The following is an 18722-nucleotide window of genomic DNA, read 5'->3' as shown; positions in this document are numbered from 1 at the left end:
GTTCTTACCCTGCAATTAACTATAATCAACTGCTCTAATTTAATTAATGAACTCACCTCACCTGGTTACCTGGGTCTCAACAGCTGCTGATTTTAGTAGCTCTCCAGGACCAGGGTTGGAGACCCCTGGTGTAGATTAACTCAGCAATGAGAACATGTAGACTAACTCAGCGATGGGAACGTGAAGATTAAGATGGGAAATCTTATTGGCGGGGAAGTGCCGCAGGGCTGCTGAAATCAGACTGATGCAAGAAGCAGACGTGATGTTTCCCTGTCTGTGGTTTAAATAAATGGAGCAGCTGGCAGCTGGCCTCTGTAAAAACACGCCGCTGTTTTTGGGAAACCTTACAGCGGGATTCACCGCTCCACGTGCGTTCACGGGTGAGCAGAACTACAAACCGCAAAGTCAACAGATTGAGCTCTGCTCTGACTCATAAAACCACCGCCCTTACACTGCCGTGCCAATAGAAGAGCACATTTAGCTCCAGGGAATGTAACTGGTCCCTTGCTGGACATCCTGGCGGTGGATATAGGGTGAAATGGTTATTCCATGGCAAAGAGGGCACTGCATGGTAGTGTGGTAACTGGTGTAACGGTCACAATAAGATGAAGCAATCTGTGTACGGAAGGGATGAGCAACACCCAGTCCTTGAGGGCTGAGAACTGCTGGTTGTGCACCCTCCCTTTACCTGGGAGTCAAGTGTGCAGACAATCTGGCCAATCAGTAGCACTAATTAACAAAGAGAAAAGAAAACCAGAGCTGGATGTGGATTCGGGGGCCAGAGTTGATTATCCCTGATGTAAGGCTGAGTAGTCTGTGTGTAGCAAGCATGTAGTGATCTTTTGGGTGGTCTGTAGGGCAGGGCTGCCCAACCCTGTTCCTGGAGATTAGGAGAATCAGAATTTGGAACAAAAACAGGAACAGGGTTGAGCAGCCCAGCTTTAGCTGTTGAATGAGGTGTGCTTCGTTAAGGTTGGAGCAAAGACCTTCAGGACAGTAGATCTCCAGGAACAGGGTTGAGCTGCCCTGCTCTAGCTGTTGAATGAGGTGTGCTTTGTTAAGCTTGAAGTAAAGACCTATATGACTGTAGATCACCAGGGCAGCCCAGTTGTAGGGTGTAGCAGTCTGTTGCGTGGCACAGTCGCCATGGCTACCGCAGCGCTCTCTCACCCGCTCGTGGAAGCCCATGGCGGGGACGTTGCACTTGACGCCCGCGTCCTCTTCGTGGCTGCAGCCCACAGATTCCCTGTTGAAGAAGCACTCGGTGAGCGACTTCTCGAACCCGGAGCACTCCACCTCGTTCATGTGGACCGGGCCCATACCTGCAGGGGGAACAGGAAGAGCATGTATCAACCACGTCGTACGAAGTCAGTCCTCTCTACACGACATTGTCCTGCCATGGGTCTGATTATTTGGAGCAGAACTGGTGGTGTGGGTGACTGCTGGAGCAAATGCATGCACGCAAGCAAATACATGCATTTGCTCTCCTGCTTGCACTTTCATGCTCAGTGCATGCACTGTGATTAGTTTTTAATGACTATATAAATTGGATGTTCTTTACTTTGTTTACCCTGACTCAATGTTGTCCATCCATCTGTTCAATTTATAAACACAGCAGGTGGGCAGGTTTATCTTATTTTTGTATTACTGCCTTTACAAAGTCAATCACAAATGAAAAGACACCACTGCAGTTTGGTTTGATAATTATACATTTTACTAGCTTAAATGAAGGAAGAGACTTGAAGCAGTAACAACAGTTTGCAATTATGTGTAAGGATGATACTAGCTCGAAGGAATGTGAAAGTGCAAGTGTGCTTGGTGCTGCTGAGATGCCCTGTGTTTCTGTTTCCCACAGGATGGCACGCAGTTCAGCATAGGTGAACCAGGGGTTTAAATCCACATTAAGGGTGACAAAGGCGTTCACATCCACAGCAAAGGAGTTCAGACTGTCGGGGTTCAGACTGTCAAACACTCAAGACCGTGGCTGCTGTGCGTGTTGAAGGTTCTCCTGGCACGGACACTGAGACGTAAACGGAGAACAGCTGCGTGGGCCTCACAGGAAGAGCTTTAACAGCCTGTTCTCCCAGTACGTGTTCCTCTGGAAGCTCTGACGGCTGCGCAATTCACATGCTTTCCGAGTTCATTTGGGGTTTCAGTACAGGGAGCACTCTGTTTGTGAGGATAAACATGTTGTTTTTCTCACTCGGGTTTGGAGTTTATCCTTCTGTAATGTCTGAGGAGATCTGAAAGGTCTGAGCAAAGGCCTACAAGGTCAAATCAAAATGGATTAAGTGGCTGATTGATTGATTGACTGATTGAAAGATTAACGAGGGGAATAATGTAACTGCTACCAACCCTGTACTAGTGTGTGTTCTCAGATATCATAGACTGCAACATCAAAAAGGAGCATGATGTATCGTATATGCCAAAAAGACAATATGGGGGATTCATTGTAAAGAGAGACTACACCAAGGCCACTGTTGAGTCTGCTGTAACAAGCCTGAAAGGAGCTGTCAGTCACAGTGTACTTTCACCCACAGACAGGGAGACCAGGCAGCTGCACTGAAATGGAAGCGTGCTGCAAAGGACGCCTCGGGGAAAGGTGTGGGATGGAGGAGGGGATCTGACAGTGAATAAAGGAGCGCACACACACACACACACACACACAGATGCACTCACAGAGATGCACACACACACATACACACACATGGATGCACTCACAGAGATGCACACACACACACAGACACAGACACACACACGCACATGCACACACACACAGATGCACACACACACACACAGACACACACAAATGTACACACACACAGATGCACACACACACACACACAGACACACGCACACACACATACTCACTCACCCATCACAGTCAGACCCACAGCTTCATGCTCAGTATCCTGCGGCCCATGCTAGCCTGTGCTAGCCCACACAGCTCACAGGTGCTGCTCATATGGCTTGCAGGTGTGGCTTGGCCTCTCCAGGAGGCTGCTGGCTCACTGAGGCCAGAATGTATACTCTATTCTCCCTCCCTGACTGACTGACAGGGCATAAATGCAGGGACTGCTGCTAAGTGATGCATAACAACTGATATCAGGATGCTGTCTATTCTGACCACAGAACCCCAGCACCACTGAACTTCACACCCACAGAACCCCGCAACCATTCAACCCCATACCCACAGAACCCCAGTACTACAGAAGCCGTGGCCTGGCCCCTCCCACCACAGCGCCTCTGCTCCTGGTCTGCACATCATTATAATCATGGTCTAAATGTCACTGTTCTTTTCTCACTGTTCACACAAAGTTTTTAATAGGGGCATAAAACAATAAGCAGTCATTTTTATTGGATGAAAATGTGTAAGTTTGAGAGTGCCGAATGGCACTCCTGGGACTGAAAGGGTTAATTAATTAAACTCTTCCAGCCTGCACTCCCAAGAGGGACATGTCAGAGCAGGTGGAGGGGTGATAAGAGAGGGGGAGGGGGGGGGTATTACCTTGTCCGAGCCGGCCCCCAGTCAGCGCCTCCTGGGCCGTCCCGAAGCCCAGCTCCCTGCACACCACGGTGGCGGCCTGCAGCCCCCAGTTGTCGTCGCAGACCGTGCCCCACTCGCCGTTCTTCAGCACCTCCACGCGCCCCTCCCCCACCAGGGCCCCTCCCTTCAGACGCACCAGCGGTTGCTGTGGAAACCCAAGGAACAAGAGCGACGGGGTTAGGTCTGCTGCACGCTATACGCCAGCAGTCTTCAGAGTTACAAAGTCTGCTGGTTTCACCTTAAACTCAGCACCCATTTGGGACCAAAGTAACCAGGTGAACTGTAATGAACTGCTTTCATTGAACAATTAAGTGCTGCGTAACAGCAAAAACCAGCACACCCTGTAGCTCTCCAGGACCAGGGATGGGGACCCCAGCACACCCTGTAGCTCTCCAGGACCAGGGTTGGGGACCCCAGCACACCCTGTAGCTCTCCAGGACCAGGGTTGGAGACTACTTATCTACACCAGGGATACTCAATCTTTCCCATGAATGGTGCAGGCTTTTTTTGTGTATGTGGGTGTATGTTTGTGCCGACCTAGCAGTTACACACCCGATTCTGCTAATCAACCACAAGAGCCTGTGCCAAGGACCTTGATTAGTAGAATGAGAGTGTAACTGATTGGTCGGCCCAAAAGCCTGCACCTACACTGGCCATTTGTGGGTAAGATTGAGTATCCCTACTCTATCCAAGTGCAACCACAGTCTTGGGACATACCAAGCTCTTTGCTTTATATACCGTACATGAGTTTACCTGCTTCTTTCAGCTCTATCTGAGGTTATATACTGCCAATCCACAAGGTGGCAGCCCAAGCTAATCTGGTTGGAGTGAGTAACCTTGGAGCGGAAAGGATTACTTCTTCATTTGTAGTTGTTTACATCCTGTTTACATTTAGCGCCTCTAATGGAAAGGCGTGGAACTGCAGCACACGTTTGTTATCGCGTGACAGAATTTGTACTGCACGTTTTGCTACGCGGGGTTTTACATTTACATTTAGTCAGTATCAATGCCTTTTGCATTTAAAAAGGGGGGGGGGGGGGGGGTCTCAGTAGGAGTCAGAAATGTGAGGTTGGACACCTTAGGGGGGGGGGGGGTTGGAAACCCTTGTCCTGGAGAGCCGCAGGTCGTGCTGGTTTTAGTCTTCACCTTTAAATCAGCAACTGATTTAGATCCAAGAAACAAGCTGAGTCAAGTTAATTAAACAGTTAACTGCTTTCATTGATCAAATAAGTGCTGAGTAACAATGAAAGCTAGCACATGCTGCGGCTCTCCAAGATCTGACCCCCTGCCATAAGTGGAGTTAATGTGTTCCAAGTTTATGGGAATTCTGAATGTAAGCACGGTGTTATGAGGTGTTTTAAAGGCCAGTCGTACTTGTGAAAGATGAGCGGATGTGGGCGATTAGGAATGAGGTGAGCTCATGGTGAACACATCAGAAATGTTTCCACTGTGGTCATCATCACCAACGCACACATAGTTTGAGTCTGTTGCCATGACCGTTCTTAGGGCTATTCATTTTGTTCAAATATTTAGTTGTGACTTATATAAACATTTATTTATACTTAGCAGACACTCTTATCCACAGCAGCTTACATAAACGCTTACATCAGTGGTGTACAGTCTTATCCGAAATGGGGCCGGGTTGGGGTAGGTTTTTGTTTTAGCCCAGCACTAAAACACCTGATTTAACTATTTAACTAATCAATCAAGACCTTGATAAACAGAATCGGGTCACCATCGTGTTGGACTACAACAAAAACCTGCACCCACCGGCCATTTCCAGATATGACTGGACACCCCCAACATACATAATGGTTTGGCCAAGGAGTAGAACTGATTAGTAGCTCAGAATTACAACTGAAAGTAGTAGTAAAAACATAATTTTACAACATACAGTTAAGTTCCTAGAGGGAAATTCAGCATGTAACACTTTAAGTAGCGAATGGCTTTTATATGGCTTTCATATGGGCACAGTGTAGCACAGGCAAGGCTGTGCAAAACAAAACTCTTTTGTCTGTGAATGGACCAATGGACCAGTCACAGAGCATGAATGAATGAGGAGGGGTGGACAGTAAAAACTATGGCCTTTGACCTCTGAGGCTTTCTGAGGTCACGGCAGTTGCAGCTTTGGCATCCATTACCAAATCACTGGAATGCTTTTAACTGTTCGAGGTACAGATATGCTACCAATTCACCGGATTGCTTATAACTGTTAGAGAGAGCTTACCAAGAGACACGCTTTATGGATGAATGCTACCGATCAATGTATTTTACACTCACTATGTTTCACCCATCAGTTTATCAGCTGGCCAAAGGTAACCTCCAAATGAATCCTTCAAATTTACATGTGATGCTCATACTGTATGTTTACAAACACAAGGTAAGGTGTATAGTACATTTTACACCTCAGCACATTAAACGGTAAACCACTGATGAGTGTCAAATGTGGCCAATTCTAAAAATAAGGTAAGGCCATGTTTCTAACAATAAATTTGAATGTGAACTAAACAATCTAACAGCTCTGAATATTGAGTATATATGCAGTCCTATCCTCCCTTCTGCTATAATGAGAGTAAGAGGTGGTGAAATCTCTCTGTGCAGGGAACAGATCTGGGAGAATGGCACGGGATGGCCATCAGACCTGGGTCAAATTCACAATACTAGTATTCAAAGTATTCAAATACTTTTCTTCTTGCCTGATGCAATTGAGACAAACATGAGGACTAGAAGATAGGGTTTGTACTTGTAGAAAGGTATTTGAATCCAAAACAATTTCATATTTAACCCAGGCCTGCTGGTCACCTGACTGGAGTTGTGGAATATCAGAAACCAAACATTTCATCACAGTAAATGTGTAATAGAATGTAGATTATAATGTGTAAATATTCATCAGTCACTAAAATCTCATGCAAATCTTTTGGGACAGGTGTTAAAAGGAAATAAGCAGTTCTGGTTTACCTTGCTTTATTTTTAAAATGTTCACTGTCATGGTTTTGGGTTAACTGCAAGTACCAGTTAATGCAAAGGACCAGTTATTGAAGGCTCTATAGTGCTTCCATTTTAGGAGCACTAAAAATTGATGTGTGGAAAAACAATTTAAGGGAACATCTACCAAATGTTTTCAGCTTAGGCGCACGTGCACTCCTCAGAGTCCTGGGAGGGGTTAGGCAACACTGTGTGGTGCACACTGTTTTGGTCTTTCTTCCAAAATAGGCTTTTAAGCCAACACAAGTTGGCTTCAGAAGAGCATTATTGCAAGGGAAACTGCTTGGCCAGACTGAGCACCAAGAATATATAAATCTGCCTGGATTTTAAGAGCCACTGACTTGGCCTGCAAATCATCCACCTTACACTGAACACATCGTGTTTCAAATATTTGTTCCCAAAAAACCTGGAGCTCCAACTGAAAGCTGAGAGGTCACCCAAAGAGACATTAAAATGGTGTTAGCACTCTAGTTTTGAAGAGAGCATGCAGAAGATTGCATTCCTAGGGCAAACTTAAGGGAAACCCCATTCCCCTTCTGGTCTGGGGGGTATATCAAGAAGAGTTAGCTGAGGTATATCATGAATGAAACCTGGAAACAGCCATTTTTACTTCACACTGTAAATAATGACTGTCTTAAGGGTTTTAGTCTGACTTCACTTGAGATCACTCAAGTCGAAGATAATAGTGTAATAGATAACTCTTTGACTGACAAACCAATTGGCAAATCTTGAAATGAGCCAAATCGTCTTACCTCATTGCATTGCCAATATTTCTGTCTTATTAGCAAAAAAGTAAGTAAGAAAAAAATAAGTTCTAAGTCTCAACATAACACCAAAATACTTGTTCAGATGGACTCATTTTTTGTTTTTTGCAGTGCAGCCAATGTTCAGTTTTGCAAGGGTTCCAGGTGCTAGCTCCATAATCCTGCACCATGATATAACCCCCTGGAGAGATGTACATGTCTGCCACACAAAGCCACCAGACCCCAGAGCAGTAAATCAGTGTAGAGTCTACCCTGCGAGGGATTTCACCATTCTACATTCTGTATTATTCCGGCTTCTTAAAAAAAAAAAGCAGATTCTTTTGGATTGTTCTGGAATTGTTCTGTAATAATAAGGATCGTTTCAAATTGTTAGGGAATTTCAGAGCAGTCTAAGTACTATGTTTTGGCTCAGTACTCCAGCACATCAGATTTGACATATAAGAATGAATATGAGGTTAGTGCAGACTGTCACAGATTAAATTTTAGGGTATTTACGAGACATAGCTGGCCAAGAAACAGCTGAGCGCCCAATAGTCCAATTACTTTAGGTTTCCTAAAATGGGAGGATTATGTAAAAAAAGGGCTGCAATTCCTGGTTCTCCCTATATGTATGTAAATACCCACAAATTAAAGATGAGTCTGTATATCATATTGTTTCATTTTAAACTGAAAGTGCTGGACTACAGAACTGAAACAACTATACTTGCGTCACAGTCCAAGTATGAACAGATTGTACTGTATATGGATTGGTCCTGATTGATCTGATCTGATTGTGATTGCTGGATATCTTCACTTTATTATCCATGAATATGTTAGACGAATATTTGTTCATGTTAAGTACACTGCTAAAAATTAACAAGTATCTTGGTCTTATATTTAGACTTACAATCTTATTTCTATTACTGCCAATGGGGTCAGAAAGTTTGACTCATTTCAAGATTTGCCAATGGGGTGAGAATTTCACTTGTCAAGCAAACAAGTGAACTTAAAACAAGGTAATATTTTCTACTTGAGAGGAAAAACTAACATCCCAAGTCTTATTACAAGACTAAAAACGCTTGTTTAAGACAGCCATTTTTTTGCAGTGTAAATACATTCATTAAGCAGTCATATTACATTAGTGAGTCGGTGAAAAAGACTTCCTCTATTAAAGGCACATCAGCCAGAAGAAGCTGCGATTGGCTACTTGTGTAAACAGTAATGGTGGAAATTACGTCAGTGGTGAATTCCTTAGCTCCGAGTCTCCTTAAAATGTTTACATGAACAGAAAACAGCATGAGTCTCCCTCAGGGTAGAGAGGCAATTCATCCTGCGAGAGTAAACTCTACATATCAGCAGCTGGGCTGGAGACGGAGAATTAATGACAGCGATACACAAATCATAACTTCAACAAGAACTCTATCAACATATGTGCAACCAAATGGGATATTTACAAAAGCTGATTGAGCAGGCATTTGATATGCAGAGAGGTTTTTATTCCTGAGTGAAGGGTAGGAATGCTTAAATAATGCACATGGAAAAATCTGGGATCAAAATGTTCAGATAATCCAGGAGGAACATATGTTCTCCTCCCTGTTCCCACTGGCGAGAGAATCCTGAGCCATATAAATCACATGACTTTCAGTGTGTGTGTGTGTGTGAGAGTGAGTGTGTGCGTGTGTGCATGTTAGAGAGAGAGTATGTGAGATTATGTGCATGTGAGAGTGAGTGTGTGTGTGTCTGCATGTGCTTAGGTTGATAGGCGTGTGTAAATGTGTGGGTTCTTGCATGCATTTTAGTAAGTGTATGCCTGTGTTTGAGTGTGTATTGTGAATGTATTGCTGTGTTTGAGTGTGTACACGTGTGTGTGCGTGTCTGTGTGTGAGTGTGTGTGTATTTATGTGAGTATGTGTTTGTATGAGTATAGTGTATGTGTGCGTGTATGTGAGTGTGTGTTTGCATGTGTATAGTGTGTGTGTGTGTGAGAGTGTGTGTTTGCATGTGTATAATGTGTGTGTGTGTGTGATAGAGAGTGTGTGTTTGCATGTGTGTGTGTATGTGTGTGTTAGAGTGTGTGTTTGCATGTGTATAGTGTGTGTGTGTATAGTGTGAGTGTGTGTATTAGTGTGAGTGAGTGTGTGAGTGAGCGAGTGTGTGTGCGTGTGGCTGTGTGTGAGTGTGTGTGTGTGAGTGAGTGTGTGTGTGAGTGTGTGTGTGAGTGTGAGTGAGTGTGTGAGTGAGTGAGTGTGTGTGTGAGTGAGTGTGTGAGTGAGTGTGTGTGTGAGTGTGTGTGAGTGTGTGTGTGAGTGTGAGTGAGTGTGTGAGTGAGTGAGTGTGTGTGAGTATGTGTGTGAGTGTGAGTGAGTGAGTGAGTGAGTGAGTGAGCGAGTGTGTGTGCGAGTGTGAGTGTGAGTGTGTGTGAGTGTGAGTGAGTGAGTGAGTGAGTGAGTGAGCGAGTGTGAGTGTGAGTGTGTGTGTGAGTGTGAGTGAGTGAGTGAGTGAGTGAGTGAGTGAGCGAGTGTGTGTGCGAGTGTGAGTGTGAGTGTGTGTGAGTGTGAGTGAGTGAGTGAGTGAGTGAGTGAGTGAGTGAGCGAGTGTGTGAGTGAGTGAGTGTGAGTGTGAGTGTGTGTGAGTGAGTGAGTGAGTGAGTGAGTGAGTGAGTGAGTGAGTGTGTGTGTGAGTGTGTGTGAGTGAGTGAGTGAGTGAGTGAGTGAGTGAGTGAGTGAGTGTGTGTGTGAGTGTGTGTGAGTGTGTGTGTGTGAGTGTGTGTGTGTGTGTGAGTGTGTGTGTGAGTGTGAGTGAGTGTGAGTGTGAGTGAGTGAGTGAGTGAGTGAGTGAGTGAGTGAGTGAGTGAGTGAGTGAGTGTGTGTGCGAGTGTGAGTGTGCATACCTCTGGCCTGTATGCCTTCCTGAAGCCGGTCATGGGTGTGGGGGCGAAGGCCCTCCCTGGCACACAGCTGGCCACCACCGGAGTCCCAGTGCAGGAGCTGTTCCCCTTCAGAGTGAGCGGGGCCCCCAGCCTACATATAGAGAGGTGCGACTCGTTCCCCGTGCAGTTCACCGAGTGACCCCAGTAACTGATCTTCCTGCGGCGCGCGTACACCCTGAAACACACACACACACACACTGCGTCACAGCAGCTCTCTCTCAGTATGTCTGTCCATATAACTGCCTATAGACTGGAAACATGGGCTTAGGTGTGGATGAGAGGGCACAGTGCATTTGGTTGGTTGATGTTTTTGTCCTTACAGTTCGTGTTGCTAATCTTAGTGCCATTGTTCAGGGGCCTGTTCCACAAAGCAGGGTTATCGAGTTAGCCGGATAACTGCACTGAGGAAAACCCGGACCCCGCCCAAAATCTGGAACGTGGACTGAAGTCGTTTAGCAGACGGTTTTAATGTGACTTACAAGTGCAATTGAACTGAACTGAACTGAATTGAAAAATCTGGCTGTACCCACACAATTACTCCGGAGTTATAATTTGAGGGATGCACTGTAGCTGCCTGACCCCGCTATACCAACAAACCAGCCTTCAGTCTGTTACGATAAACATCAGTTTACAAGAGAGCGGTTTTTCCTGGCCAGGAAGATGAACGGCTGTACGGGATTGGCTGTACAGGACACAAAACTAAGTTTGCTTGCAGCATTTGCTAAAAAAACGTAAAATAATAAAAACATATTTATTCTGGAATTCAGCGTGGGGTTACATAGCAGTGTTTTCACGGTTGATGTGAAACGAGAAAGAAGAGCACGTCGTGCCCCGTTGATTTAGACAGCAGCTGCTTCTCTCAGAAAGCGTTTGATGGGAAGCAGGCCTCTCTGGATCGAGCGCTGGAAAGTGAGCTTGGCTCCACTGAACTCGGACAGAACAGGATAACGCAGGGAATCCGGCTCGATTCTTCACAGATAGGACTCTGTCATGAGAGAGAAGCATTGTCTTCTTTTCTGGAGGCAGAAGGCAAGCGACCCACATGCTTTTGTACTCATTTTGAGTTGTGGACCGAAGAAGGCTTTTCTTTTTGCGGGAGCTTTTTTTCTTTTTTTGCTGCTGATTATTTTGAGGCCTGAGAATTATACAGTTCTAAGTAACATGAGTTGGTGCCATAAATATGTCGTTTATAGGGCAATCTGATTTTGATATCATACATTCAGAATACTTTTAGGGTGTCTGTTATTTTGATCTATGAAGAACTGCCCTGCCTTTCAGTTTTGCTATGTTAGGATGTGAAAGATTTGAAGATCAATATCTCAAAACCACCCAGAAAACCATTAAACTCATTGAAACTAATTGAGGACAGAAATGGCTGGTGCTCAGATTGAACAGAGCACAGTGTTTCTCAGGCCAGAGTGACAACTTCCCCTGTGTCTCAGCCTAAAAAGCCACCCCTCACACAGAAACCGGCTTTAGCGGCAAACACTGAGCGTTTCACTTTTGACAAGGTGTTTTAAAACCCACCCGCTTCTATATCTGTACCGGCTGTCGCAGATTGTACCTGCTCGTATGCGTCTCTGTGACCGAAACGGCTGTGTTTGAACTGCGTTTGCTCATACCCTTTTTATAGAACTGTACCAGGCCTGTTTTAAAATTGTATTTACCCATAAACAACTTGTGAGCCTAAGAAAACTCCATTAGAAGCAGGGATTGGGGAGAACTTGTACAAAAAACTAAAGAGGGGGACAGGCCATAATACATTTCAGGCCCCTGTGAGACGCATTCACTTCACTCTCTACAGTCTCTTTCATGGGTCTGTGGGGCGGCCATTTTGATTCCATCTCTCCTGAATCTGAACATATGCGGCCAGTCATAAGAGATCTAAACTCTGGACAGTTTCCCGAGGAGCTGAATGCTCCAGCATGACGACTGCCTTGTGGAATGCGGGGGCTCGAAGCCTGAAAACACACGGCTAGAGACCCAGGCTCTCATTAAGCCCAGGAATAGATACCATAAATACGATCAAAGATCAGCGCTTATTAAAAAGTGACTGTCCAAGGGACGACAGGGAGAGCTTGGAGCCATGCATGCGCATGGATCATTTTCTAACTTGGTGTAAAACATTTATAATCTCAGTTGTCATCTTTTGCAGATAAGTGGCTTGAAAGCATTGTGGACAATTCACAAAAAAAAAAAAAAAATCTTTCATGTATTAGTTGTGTTGTACCCTTACAGTGGGGTACAATGAATCTGTATGTGATCAAAAGCAAACCTAAAGTCTAAATGGAGTTAAACATGAGACCTTTCTGCAAAATAAAATAAAAATAAAAGGTTTGGGAACCCTTTTGGGTTATTCCCTTTTCTGGTTATTACTTTTTAAAAAGATTATTACTAAGGCCCAGACCCAGGTGATTTACTTGTTAGGGCTTCATTGAGTCAGGTGAGTATAATTCCAGGGCTGACCTTTTTATTCTTCTTCTAAAGTATCCAACTGCAGAGGCTGTTCTGTCTGGTGCTAACAACCATGGGTTGACCTCTAAACAGTAAAAGGAAGAATGAAGATGGTCCATTTCCACCAAGAAGGAGAAGGCTACAAAAACTCTCAATGTTTCATACTACCTGGAGTGACAGTGGTGCACAGCTGAAGTAATGGACCTTGATGCTGGTATCAGTTCCTTACGGTTGCACACCGAAAACTGCGGTTGGCCGGCACACGTGGAGTGGCATAACTGGCTCGCTCCGAGGGTGGGGGGAGGGACTCGGCAGGGGTTAGTAGGGGTTAGTAGGATTGCCGCATAGACCAAAAGTCTTGTTAAATTAAACGTTTTTAAGTATTTAAATATTTGCTATAAAGAGTTAAAAACTAAATAAATATTATATTTTTGTGACCACCCTTCACCTTTAAAACGGCATCAGTTCTCTTTACATTGTCCCGCAGTTTTATGAGAAAATGAGCTGGTTGGTTGTTCCAAACATATTGCAGAACTTTCCACAGTTTGCAGACTTTGGCTGTCTCGCTTGCTTCTGGCTCTCCAGATAATCCCAGACAGTTTTGATCAAGTGTTTAACCAAAAAGTGACCTTTTACTTAAAATGATACATTAACATTTGTTATTTATCTGTAATATTTTTGGAAATCTTAAATTTGCACTGACGTGGTGATAAAAAAACTAAAAAAAACTGAAATCAATTATATTTCAAAAATAAATCTAGGGTGACTTCTGCACAGTACTGTACAAGCTTTCAGTGGCACAGTTTAAGTGGCCTAATCCTGGCCAGCAAGAAAAGAAATGAGGGTCAGAGCCCTGACTTCTTAAATGGCAAGACTGCAGTATTTTGTCTGTAACCAAGGTCACGAATAGTTACGAATCTTCCTTTGAAAGAGTGCAGTTCATGACTGGTGAACAACAGAGCACAGGAATGCTTCATTATCATCCATCTGGGTGGTCCATTAACAGGGCCTTGCATGCTCAGTTAAACCTACCCTGTATGAATAAAGCCTGATAAATGAATACATTTTCTCCTCTTTTTCTCTCCGTGACGTCAACACTCACTTGTAGGCGCGGGGGTTGTGCCTCTTCTCGCCCGGGAAGCCGAACATGCCGCAGATGACCCGGCTGTTCATCAGGGTCCAGCTCTCGTCGCAGAGCTGCTTCCACTTCCCCCCGACCTTCACCTCCACGTAGCCCTCCGTCACCGGGATGCGCTTCCGCTGCCCCCCCAGGATGGCCCGGAGACGCACGTCCTCCACCTGCACGTTCGCCGTCTGCCGGGAGGCACATATTCAGGTTAAATCCTTTTTTTATTTTAATGTCACATTTTCTTATTAAAATAGTGCTGCGTCATACTGCCATCCTGCCTCACTAAGAGGCCTTTTGGTGAAGACATCCTGCCTCACGAAGAGGTCTTTTCGTGATGTGGTGATAATATCACCAGGGCTCACCTCCGACCAGACCTGGGTCAAATTCTTTGGAGATTCAAATGCTTTTCTGTGCTCGATTGATCTTGCCTGGTGCAACTGAGCCAACCAAGAGGACCAGAAGGCAGACGAGCTCAGTAAAATTTAGAAAAGAATCCCAAACAATGGCACATTTGAACAAGAGCTGGTGTACAACTGTAGTCATACACCCTCATTTTCACACCATTCCCACTGGCATTAGCAGCGCACCCCAAGAGTAACGCTACCCTGGATAATGCAGATGAAGCACCAGGTCACGACCTACAGGGGGAATGTCACGCCCTCTCACTTTGGGTCGAGGGTCAGAGCTTTGGGATGATCAGGCACTGCATGGGTTCTAGGAATTCGGACCCGCCCAAGTCATGAGAGGTCTGAACAGGTGAAGGTCCTATCTTACTGAAGACAGCAGTCCATTGGGATGTTTGTTCCAAAACAATACATGACAGTCGTAGATATTAGCTCCTTATTGTTTTTCCAAATTGGGTGATTTATTCCATTTTCAGACTTACACAAATCATAAATAACATGTTTCCTGAAGGATTTGGGGTAAATGTGTAACACTAATTAGCACCCCCTGCCCCCCACCACACGCACTCACGCCCACACACACACACCCACCCCACACCCACGTGCAGCCCCCACCTTCCCAAACCACTACACCTCTCTGTGAACTCAAAACAAAGGGATTGCTCATAGCTCCCCAGCCTTTCGGGGGCTGTTCCTGAATTCCTGGAGCCCCAGGTTAGCTCTCAAAGGCCTGCTTTAAAGGGCCCTGGGTACTGAAGCTCTATCAGGAGTGAGGAGTCAGGTTTGAGTGGGCTCCGCTCATTAATCACAGTCTAATGAAAGGAACAAAGGGGAAGACATTCTCAGAATGCAACACACAAATGTCTATGTGTAGATAACCTTTCCCACCCCTGCAGTGTCCCTCAGTTACACTGCCATCTGCATAACTTTGAGGATTTGAGTTTCCCAGGAAACACAAGCTCCAGATAGGTTTGGCAGTCCTGGCATCGCTCAGCCTAAATCTATTTCCGATGTTTGCATGCAAACAGATTAGTGGCAGATTTTAAAATGGTGCTCCACGTGCTTTGAAAAAAATATCTTGTTTCACAGCACTGATGGTGATTTGTGCAACAAGCATTCCCACTAAATAAAGATGTGAGATACAAACAGTGACCCCAGAGTCTGGGATACTGTAGTTCCAACTAAGAGGTCAGTTCATTCATGGGAACAGTACACCATAACTAAAAGGAACATGAGAGTCTGATATGAGGTCTAATCATATTAAGAGCTTTCTTGTAGCTCCAGTTATAAAAACAGGAACAACAACCCGAGAAGTCCTATTCCTGGCCCCACCCCACAGCGCCAAACAATGGCTGCAGTTAAATAAGGACCCAGTCATCCCGAGGTCAGAGGTCACAGTGTTCCTCCACGTGATTAAAACCATAGACATCCCTCGAGCTACGCTGGAGTTAGCAGCTGGCTCAGCTAGCCTGTCCTTAGAGAAACCCCCCCTCCGCACTGTCCGGCCCTGCCAGGATTCAATGGAGAAACCCCCCCCCCCCCATTAACCAGTTACTTCCCTGTCACACTTCCATCTCGAACCCAAAACCAACAGTCCCGCAGTACCGGCCATGAAAAACCACGACCGTCGAAAAGGCAGCAGTACTGAACTTCCCTCTTCCACTGAAAGAAAAAAATCAGCCACTAACTCATCAAGAAAGGATAGATGATATCAGCTCCCAGGAATCATGCTGGTTTGACGCCACCGAGCCAAAACGCAGCACGACTCCCTCCACTATTAATTTCTCTTATTTCAAACTGCCTTGCGGCCCCAAGCTGGGGAGGCCAGCAACTGCCATTAAAACAGAGGGATGTGGTGGGAGATGGAGGGAGGGTAGCCCAATGTAGCTCAGTGTTTTTAAAAATAGCATTGTCACAAAGCAGCTTTACAGAGACAGAAGAGCTTGTTTAAGAGCAGCACTAGGGTGACCATGATCGGGAGAACAGGAAGAACAGAACCTGACTATCTGCCACTAGGAGGTAGAGAGGAAGGAATGTGGGTGTGAGAGTGGAGGAGACGCAAGGCAGGACTCTTTAATATAAATAAGGAAAGGACAGGGAGTTTGAGTTCGGGGGGGGGGGGGGGGGGGTTGCCACACATTGTTTGGATTGGCTGCGGACTTGCGGAGAAACTGCCAAACCATCTGAATTCTCAGAATCTCGGAGAGTGAGAGGGTGTTGTGAAGCTCACAGCTGTAATCGTCATGCATTGCATCCTTTACGCTCTGACCACCGTAGAACTACATCAACACACACCACACACACACACACACACACACACACACAAATCTGTCCCTGTTTACTTTTCACCGTAAGGAATCACATCTACAGGCCCAATCCTGCAAATATCTCACATAATTAATACAAAACAGCCTGAATTAGAATTGAAATGAATGCTGATTACCGCTGAGGAAATATGTCCAACTGAAAAGCCTAACCAACGGCTCAGGTTGAATATCAGTCCTCTGACTGCAGAAAGCTGGCGCCCGACCTCTGACCTCCAACCCTGTGAGATATGGTGAACCCTCACTAAACCCGAGGATGGGTGGGCACAAACACAGAGGAAGCTGATGAGTATGACGGTTTTTCGCTTATTCAAAGGGAGGGGGCAGAACTGGACAGCCTTGCCAGTGCCAGCATCACCATAGCTCTATGTGACTCCCAACGGTCCCACATCAGCACACTACAGCAGGGATCAGCAAACCACCATCCTCAAGGGCTGAGAACTGCTGCTTTTACACACTCCCTATATCAGGGAGTCAGGTGTGTAGACAGGCTGGTCAATCAGTGGCACCCAGGAGAAAAGAAAAGCAGGGCTGGATTTGGTTTTGAGGGCTTCAATTTCATGCTAGGAATGGAGTCACCTAATCCAGAGTCTGATTGGCTAATTGTATGTTTCCTCTAAAAAATGGGCTGTTTTAAAATGGAGTATGAGAACTATAACTGGAGTTAATTATCAGCAGTGGAGTTCAGTAGAAATCTCCAAACCTACAGGACACCGGCATTCATTTTGAATCTCCTCTCAGGGAAATGCGAAAGGAACAGCTGAATTCTGGGACATCTGAGGAAACCCAGTTTTTATTTCTGTTTGAACAGAATATAGTCAGACTGAGATCTCACTCATATACAAACAGAATAAACCCAGACAACAATTTTGCTGGCATACAGACAAAACAAACTCGGATGAGTCTTTCACTCATGTAAAGAGAACCCAGAAAACTCGTACTTGTGTGTACACAGAATGTTTTTTACTTGGAACAGGTGGCGGTTAGTTATGTCTCCATCATTTCGAACCTTCCACCAGGAATGCATTCATAGGGTGGCAAAAATGCAGGGTCGTACTCTAGAGGGTGTTGATTTTCCGAAAATAAAATCCCACCAAAGTTAAAACAGGAAATGGAGGAAAGACCAGCTTTACTCAGGGGAGAAGACAGAGAGCGAGGGAGGGAAGGAGTGAGGGAAGGAGTGAGGGAGAGAGACAGAATGGGAAGGAAGAAGGGAGAGAGACTTTAACTTCTTATTTTGACCTTTTCACCCTAACTGAATGAAATACTATGGTATAATGTACGATTTAAAACCCTTCAGTTAATGCCACTGTTGAAGAATAACAATCTAACACGCAATACACTGTTCACTTCTTTGCTCAGGATTTGGACAAAAGCCGCAACACCGGCTAGAATCTTACGCCATTTTAGAGAACATTAAAAACATATGCTGCAGTGAATTCCCTCTACAATGGCCTTCAGGTTTTGAATAAATTTACAATATTTTATTTATTTATGCGCTTTGAAATGCCGAGACTGAAAAAAAACTGTAACCAGATTGTAAAAAAATCATAATAATAATAATAAAAATAAATAAAAAACTCCCATGGGGATCATTTTATCAAATGCCAAGATCGCTCTTCCGTAACCAGCGGAAATCAAGTTCCCAGGTAAACAACACAAGGTTCGATCAAAGGGAAGGGAATGCAACACTCCTTGACCCACAATCCCCCTGGGGGCTGGCAACCCACTTAGCTTATTTTGATAATGAAAATAATTTTAGACATTGATTTTACAGGAGCCAGCAAAAGACAAAATATTTTTTTCTGAATATACACTCAGTGAGCTCAGTGAGGTATTTATTAGACTTATTTTCAAGACTTCTACTGCTGTAGCCTATCCACTTAGAGTTATGTTGTGTGTTCATAGATGCTCTTCTGCATACCACTGTTGTAATGTGTGGTTATTTGCGTTACTGTCACCTTCCTTTCAGCTTTGACCAGTCTGGCCATTCTCCTCTGACGTCTCTCATTAACAAGGCGTTTCTGTCTGCAGAACTGCTGCTGACTGTTTTTTTTGTTTTTTTTTGATGGGAATATTATCTGAAGCTCCTGACCCTTATCTACATGATTGTATGCAATGCACTGATTGATTGATTAATTGCATGAATAAGGTGTAATAATGTAAAAATGTTCTTAATAAAGTGCTCGATGAGCGTATATTTTTTA

General features: G+C 44.9%; 1 protein-coding gene and 1 long non-coding RNA gene across 2 annotated transcripts in view; one reads left to right on the top strand and one right to left on the bottom strand.

Moving 5' to 3' along the window:
* The window catches only part of LOC133141894 (lysyl oxidase homolog 2B-like), a 48737-nt gene that overhangs the window by 10982 nt on the left and 19033 nt on the right, over positions 1-18722 (bottom strand). The window contains exons 4-7 of the mRNA XM_061262713.1: positions 13761-13972; positions 10166-10379; positions 3509-3692; positions 1171-1322 (exon numbers count right to left, since the gene is read on the bottom strand). Of these exons, the coding sequence (XP_061118697.1) occupies positions 1171-1322; positions 3509-3692; positions 10166-10379; positions 13761-13972 (762 nt within the window). The remainder of the gene's footprint in view (positions 1-1170; positions 1323-3508; positions 3693-10165; positions 10380-13760; positions 13973-18722) is intronic.
* LOC133141896 (uncharacterized) lies at positions 117-3051 on the top strand. Its single transcript, XR_009710139.1, has 4 exons — positions 117-380; positions 1235-1367; positions 1856-2086; positions 2541-3051. It is a non-coding gene; the product is annotated as an uncharacterized LOC133141896 (long non-coding RNA).

This window comes from Conger conger, chromosome 12 (genome assembly GCF_963514075.1).
Source record: "Conger conger chromosome 12, fConCon1.1, whole genome shotgun sequence".
NCBI lineage: Eukaryota > Metazoa > Chordata > Actinopteri > Anguilliformes > Congridae > Conger > Conger conger.
Note: the sequence above shows the minus strand (reverse complement) of the source record. Positions and strands in the feature narration are given on the sequence as shown.